The sequence below is a fragment of the Musca autumnalis genome, unplaced genomic scaffold (genome assembly GCF_047663935.1).
Source record: "Musca autumnalis isolate F117 unplaced genomic scaffold, ASM4766393v1 scaffold_2, whole genome shotgun sequence".
Lineage (NCBI taxonomy): Eukaryota > Metazoa > Arthropoda > Insecta > Diptera > Muscidae > Musca > Musca autumnalis.
This window is the reverse complement of record NW_027411755.1, coordinates 28803068-28811074: the sequence shown is the minus strand read 5'-3', so window position 1 is coordinate 28811074 and position 8007 is coordinate 28803068. Positions and strand designations below refer to the sequence as shown.

Below are 8007 nucleotides of genomic sequence, written 5' to 3'. Positions count from 1 at the left end.
CATCATCAAAATAAATGTGGATTTTTTAAAGAATATTTTTTCTGCATTCATCATCAAAATAAACGTGGATTTTTTAAAGAATATTTTTTCTGCATTCATCATCAAAATAAACGTGGATTTTTTAAAGAATATTTTTTCTGCATTCATCATCAAAATAAACGTGGATTTTTTAAAGAATATTTTTTCTGCATTCATCATCAAAATAAACGTGGATTTTTTAAAGAATATTTTTTTCTGCATTCATCATCAAAATAAACGTGGATTTTTTAAAGAATATTTTATCTGCATTCATCATCAAAATAAACGTGGATTTTTTAAAGAATATTTTTTCTGCATTCATCATCAAAATAAATGTGGATTTTTTAAAGAATATTTTTTCTGCATTCATCATCAAAATAAACGTGGATTTTTTAAAGAATATTTTTTCTGCATTCATCATCAAAATAAACGTGGATTTTTTAAAGAATATTTTTTCTGCATTCATCATCAAAATAAACGTGGATTTTTTAAAGAATATTTTTTCTGCATTCATCATCAAAATAAACGTGGATTTTTTAAAGAATATTTTTTCTGCATTCATCATCAAAATAAACGTGGATTTTTTAAAGAATATTTTTTCTGCATTCATCATCAAAATAAACGTGGATTTTTTAAAGAATATTTTTTCTGCATTCATCATCAAAATAAACGTGGATTTTTTAAAGAATATTTTTTCTGCATTCATCATCAAAATAAACGTGGATTTTTTAAAGAATATTTTTTCTGCATTCATCATCAAAATAAACGTGGATTTTTTAAAGAATATTTTTTCTGCATTCATCATCAAAATAAATGTGGATTTTTAAAGAATTTTTTCATCGACCATCGGAATAATAATCTCTGGATTTTTTAAAAAATTGTTCATCGAACATCTGACCAATAAACGTGGATTTTTCAAGGATATTTTTTCATCGACCATCCGACTAATAAACGTGGATTTTTCAAAGAATATTTTTTCATCGACCATCTAAATAATAAACTCTGGATTTTTTAAAGAATTTTTTTAATCGATAATCACATCAATAAACGTGGATTTTTTCTGATAACAAACATCCACGACAAAAACAATCAAATCTAAAAGATGAGGAATCCCAAAAACTGTCATCATATGTCTTATCTGCAGCAAATGTGGCGATAACTATTTTTTTAAATATAAACTTAAATCGTGTTTCAGTTAGTTTTTTTGCTTGGCTGCTAATCGTTTAATTCGTTTCTTAAATTTAAAATTAATTTAAAAATTGAAAAACAATTTTAGAATCTTTGATGTATCATAATGTTAGCCAGACTCAAATATGTTGTGTTTTTTGTGGATATTTTATTGCTAAACCCTATTCGAGCTGGTGAAGAATGTCCAGCCAATTTTTCGAATGCAAATTGCCTTCAATTGGAACAAATAAAATCATCTATTAATAAAATGTGGAATCCATGTGAAAATTTTTACGAATATGCATGTGGCAAATGGTCTTCGCAGAGTGGCAATTATACAAGTGCCAAAGAAATGGTTGATTACAAATATAATATGGAATTAATACGAATTTTAGAAACTATAGATGAAGCGTTTTTACAAGAGGATTTTTTCAACAAAACCTTGGTTTATTATCAATCGTGTATTAATACAGGTGACCGTAGGAATTCATACCGTGGCTATCTGGACATTATAAAACCGGGTAAAAATTTAGAATGGCCTTTATTGTGGAAGTTGCATAAAGAAAATGTTGGAAAACAGTGGCCTGCTGAAGAATTTGATGTGTACGAGTTGCTGGGCCGTTTATGGAGGTATGGCTTAAAGCATGTCGTTATAAAACCAGAAATATATGAAAATATGGTTATATTGACGCCACCCGAGGCAAACCTCTTAGACATGGTTAATGTGAAAGATAAACTTAAATTATTGGGTTTGTCTGAAGATGAGGCCAGTGATAAATTATGGCAGCTGTACTCAGTTCAATGGACATGGCATAGTGCATACAAGATGTATTCATCACAAAAGAAGCCTCCGACCTATCATGATATTCAAGATTTCCATCCAAGTTTAAATAAATATATCCAAAGTAGTGGAATTCAAAATCACATAACAAATGCTACATTCAAAATATCCAATATAGATTATTTCAAATTTATACAAACAAAGATAAGCAGTGCTAATGAAAAGGAAAACGTATGCAATCTTATTATGCTGCATTTGTTGCAACATTTGATTGGGGAACAGGGAACCGGTGCAAACACGAAATTGGATTGCATAAAAGTGGTGCGTCACGACTTTGAATTACCTTTAACATTTTTGTATTATTCAAAAATCTACGAACTAAATGTAAAGAATAAATATTCCGATATAAAAATGATATTTCATCAAATACGTGAGAGTCTTAAAAAGCTGCTGGAAGATAATAAATCGGAATATTTAAATATTGAGGATTTACTCGCACACATTAACAAAACCTCAATAAATGTTGGCAATCAACCGCGAACTGTACGCCACACATATGTTCGACCACTATTTGCAGATATCCCTCAGCTACAACCCAATAATTACTACTTCAATCATGTCCACTTGCTGCGACATAGAATGGCTGTATCATGGAAAAGTTCTCAATATCGGACCCACGTCATGTATTCAAATGATAGTGAAATTGGTTCTTCCTCTACACCATTTTACGATGCAAAACGTAGCATGTTAATATTACCATTTGGTACTCTACAACCACCAATTTATCACGCTGATTTACATCCGATTTTCAAGTTTTCTAAATTGGGTTATTTATTGGCAGAGAATATTTTATATACCCCAGCTTACCTGCCTTGGATCGTTAAAATGGGTTACAATTACAATCATGTGAATCATGACCGAGTTTTAGGACCAGTTTCTGTGGCCTATTATGCCTATTTAAATCACCAGCCAGAAGATTTGTTGCAACCTGAATTTACTTCGATACCATGGCGAAAATTATTCTTTGTTAATATAGTGCAATTATTCTGTATTAATGATCCTATGGCAAGATTTGCAAATTATTATTTGTTTTGGTTTTTAAGGTCGTTTCCCGGGTTCGATGACGCATTTTATTGTTATTGAATTTTGTGGTTGTTAAAGATGTATAACTTTAATTTTCTTTTAATTTATAAAATTAAATGAATAAATTGTAAAAAAAATCGAATATTTATTTGGTTTAACCTGATGAAAAAATGAAGCTATTCTTTCAACGCTGAAATTTGTATATTTTTTAAACAAATTTTTGATGGAGAATTGTTGGTGCATGGTGACTTTTGATTAACAAATATATATATGTGAGGTAGTTTTATACCCTCCACCAAATTATGGATGGTATAATTAAATTTGTCATTCCGTTTGTAATACATCGAAATATTCATCGGAGAACCTATAGAGTAAGTTTATTCTTGATCAGGGAAAAATTCTAAGTCGACATAAAGACGTCCGTCTGTTGAAATCAAGATACAGATCCCAATTTTTAAATTTGTAATTTGGCATAGGAGTTTATGTTACTCCTATGTTTATACCCTCAGCCTTTAGGCTAAAGAGGGTATTTACACTTTGATACGACCAAAAATGTGCCTCATCGAAATAATGGTTTTAGACCCCAAGTATGTATGTTTGTACGATATCCGTTTCAGACAATTTTGAGTAGATCTAGCAATGTCCGTCCGTCTGTCTGTCTGTCGGTCTGTCTGGCTGGCTGGTGCGCACGATAACTCTCGAACGGATCAATCGATTCGGTTCAAATTTTGGGTATCGAAATATTTTGTCCATATTCGATTTAAGTTCGAAGATGGGCCGTATAGGTCCACTCCTTCAGGTACCTCCCCCACAAATGTTCAAATTGTGCGCACGATAACTCTTGCAGGGAATAACCGATTTGGTCCATACTTTGCACATCGTGTAATTTCTACCAAACTTAGATGAGGTTCCAATATGGACACAATCGGTCCACTCCTTCGGGTACCTCCCACACAAAATTTCGGAAAAGTTCAGTTTCGGACCTGGTCTCGAATCGCTTTGATTTTTGTTTACGCAAGTTGTATTTGCTGTCCTCTATACGACGCTATAAGTTTCATTAGGGGCAAGTCCATACTTCCTGGGAAAATAGCCTGAAAGTTACAAAAAACCCTATGACACCGTGTGTAGTGGTTGGAGCGCAAGATAACTCTCGAACGGATCTGCCGATTCGGTAAAAAATTTGGCTTTCGTAATATTTTGTCCAAACTTAGTTCAAGTTCAAAGATGGATTATATCGATCCATTCCTTCAGGTACCTCCCCCACAAAAGTTCGAAAATGTTCGGAAAATTTGTGCGCACGATAACTCTTGATGGGAGTGACCGATTTGGTCCATACCTTACACATTCTCATAATGTCTACCAGATATAGATCAGGTTCAAATTTGGACTATATTTGTCCACTCCATTCCGTACCTCCCATACAAGATTTTTGATAAGTTCACTTTAAGTCCTGCTATTGAATCACTTTGATTTTTGTTGAAGGTAAGTTCGCTGCCTTAATCACGATGGTAAAAGTTGTTTCAGGGGCAAGTCCATACTTCTTGAGAAAACAGCCCGTAGGGTGTAAAAACTCCCTATGGCACCCCCATGGTCTATGTCGGTCCATTCCTTTAAGTACCTTTTCCTCAAAATTTTTGAACTTTAATCCTTATCAACATTTTTGTCGGTTCATACGACCAAAATTTTGAAACCCCCTAAATACATAAGTTTTTTTGTGAAAAAAGTGTTTCAATTTGCACAGGCTGAGGGTATATCTCTGTCGGCTCAGCTGACTGATACTTTCTTACTTGTTGGTATTGCAAATGGGCTATATCGGTCACGTTTTGATATAGCCCCCATAGAACGGTACCACCCGATTTTCGGTATTGTGAAGGTTTTAACATCATTATCACATCAAAATTTCTTAAATTTGGTACTTAGCCTTCGCTGGGGTATAAAACTTTCTCCCATAAATTTGTCGGTATAGGTCCACGCCTCCATATAGGTTTTGAAGGTTGTGGTCACAATAATCCACCGAAATGGCTGAAATTTGGTATTTGGTCTTCATTTGCAGTTTTAAACGTTCCATATGAAATTTGTCCGTATAGTTCCATGCCTTCATATAATCCCCGTAGAACGATACCTCCCGATGGCTGGCTCCCAATATTTCACAATTCCCTTTACACAATAACAAATTGTACCAAATCCTGTACCATATAGTACAATTCGTATATTTATGGTACATATTCCCTTAATCTGACGTTATTACCAAATAACAACAGTAATCTTAATTCTAATTCTCACGAATCCAGGTCTATTCGTTAATCCAATACAAAATTGTACCATGCATTGAACCATCTTCGTAACCCTAAGACTACCAAATCCTAATTGTACCAAATTTAGTACTTTTTGTAAACATAAGTACGAATTTCCAAAACAAACTCCAACAGTAATCTCAATTCCAAATTTCAAGGTTACAGCTCTAGCCGTTGGCTCAAATCCAAATTGTACCAAATTTGGTACCATTTAGTACGAATTTCCAAACCTACCTCTATCAACACTCCAACAGTAATCGTAATTCCGAATTTCAGAATTCCAAATATATCCGATCACACAAATTAAAATTGTACCAAATTTGATACCATTTAGTACTTTTCGTACCCATAACTAAAAATTTCAAAAACTTTATCAATCCTACACACCAACAGTAATCCTTATTCCGAATCTCGGGATTCCAGCTATATCCGTTTACCCAAATCCAAAGTTTACCAGTTATGGTACCATTTCGTACCCATAAGTACAAAACTACCTCAGTGCTATGTTCAAGAAATAAGCTTAATTCCGAATTTCAGGATTCCAGATACATACGATAACTCAAATTTGGTACCATTTAGTACTATTCGTATCCAAAGTACGAATTTCCAAACCTACCTCTATCAACACTCCAACAGTACTTTTAATTCCAAATTTCAGGGTTACAGTTGCTTCCTATCACTGAAACCCAAATTGTACCAAATTTGGTACTATTTAGTACTATTCGTACCCATGAGTACGAATTTCCACAACTACCTCAACCCTACACGCCAACAATAATCTTAATTCCAAATTTCAGGGTTAGAGTTGCTTCCTATCACCGTAATTCAAATTGTACCAAATTTAGTACCATTTAGTACTTTTTATTCCCATAGGTCCGAATTTCCAAACCTACCTCTATCCAACACTCGAATTTCAGGATTCCAAAGTTATCCGATCACCCAAATCCAAATTGTACCAAATTTGGTACCATTTAGTACTTTTCGTAGCCATAAGTAGGAATTTTCAAAAGTATCCCAATCCCACACACCAATAGTAATCATAATTTCAAATTTCACTATTCCTGCTCTATCCGATCACTCAAATCCAAATTGTACAAGATTTGGTACCATTTAGTACTTTTCGTACCCATAACCAAAAATTTCCAAAACTACCTCAATCCTACACCCCAACAGTAATCTTAATTCCAAATTTCAGAATTCCTGCTATATCCGTTCACCCAAATCCAAATTGTACAAAATTTAGTACCACTCAGTACTTTTTGTACCCACAAGTACGAATTTAGTACTTTTCGTTGCCATAAGAACGAATTTCCAAAAGTGTCCCAATCCCACACTTCAATAGTCATCTTAATTCCAAATTTCACTATTCCAGCTCTATCCGATCACTTAAATTCATATTGTACCAAATTTGTTACCATTTAGTACTTTTCGTACCCAAAAGTACGAATTTCCAAAATACCTCTATCCTACACTCCGACAGTAATCCTAATTCTAAATTTCAGGATTCCAGCTACATCCGTTCCCCCAAATCCAAATTGTACCTTATTTGGTACTATTTAGTACCTTTCGTACCCATATGTACAAATTTCGAAAACTACCTCTATGTCTCAAACCTACACTCCAACAGTAATAGTAATTCCAAATTTCAGAATTCCAACTTTATCGGTTCGCCCAAATTCAAATTGTACCAAATTTAGTACCATTTAGTACTATTCGTTCACATGAGTACACATTTTCAAAACCACCTCCTTATATCAACTCATCTTCTAAACCTTGATTTTCATTCCAAATTTCAAGATTTTAGCTCTATCCGTTCACGTAGTACCAAATGGTACTAAATTTAGTAACTTTTAGTACTTTTCGTACACTTATAGTTCGAATTTCAAAAAACCCTTTGGTACACCTTTCTAACTCTACATCAGTGAACATCATTCCAAATTTCAGAATTCTAGCTCTTCGCGTTTGCCTTATACAAAGGTTACCATATTTAGTACCGTTTAGTACTTTCCGTACCGTTCTAGTTCGAATTTCCAAAAATCCCGCCTTATCTGACAACTTTGGACCAAGAATGACCCTCACCCAAAATTTCTAGCTTTAGCCGTTTAGTCTGGGCGTTGATTATCTGTCACTGAGTAAGTCAGTCAGTCATCATTACTCAACTCTTTTATAAGTATAGATTAATTATATCATAGATTAATTATATCATGGTATCGTAAAATTTTGAATATATTATGTCATAATTTTCTTTATGTTGTTGGGGAAATTACAACAAAAATATTTTTTTATAAATGGATTTGACTTTTCATATTCGAACAGCTGGTGTGATACCTCTACCTTGGTAATTGTGTCAGTATTATATTTTCTTTTTTTTTAAATCGAAGATTGTTTTTAATATTATTTTTATTAAAGATGTTTTCGAATCTAATATTTTTGTAAATCCACGATGTTTACCAATAATATTGTTTGTTTTTTTTTAAATCGTGGTTTTCAACATTTTTTGGATCCACGATTTTTAATTTTTTTTTTTTTTTTTGAATATACAAATATTTTCAATATATTTATTTTAAATCAACGATTATTTTAATATTTTTTAAATCCATGTTATTTTTCATATATCTCGGTGATCTTAAACCAACTTAAATGGAAAAAAATCGCTGGAGGGAT

General features: G+C 32.9%; 1 protein-coding gene across 1 annotated transcript; it reads left to right on the top strand.

Annotated features, from left to right (window-relative positions):
* The first annotated feature begins 1312 nt into the window (after positions 1–1312).
* Positions 1313–3109, top strand: LOC141392190 (uncharacterized). The gene has a single exon (XM_073965145.1). It carries the CDS (start codon positions 1313–1315, stop codon positions 3107–3109), a length of 1797 nt encoding a protein of 598 aa, XP_073821246.1.
* The last annotated feature ends 4898 nt before the right edge of the window (positions 3110–8007 follow it).

Coding starts and splice junctions, on each gene's coding strand:
- LOC141392190 (XM_073965145.1), top strand. CDS start 1,313: ATGTTAGCCAGACTCAAATATGTTGTGTTTTTTGTGGATATTTTATTG.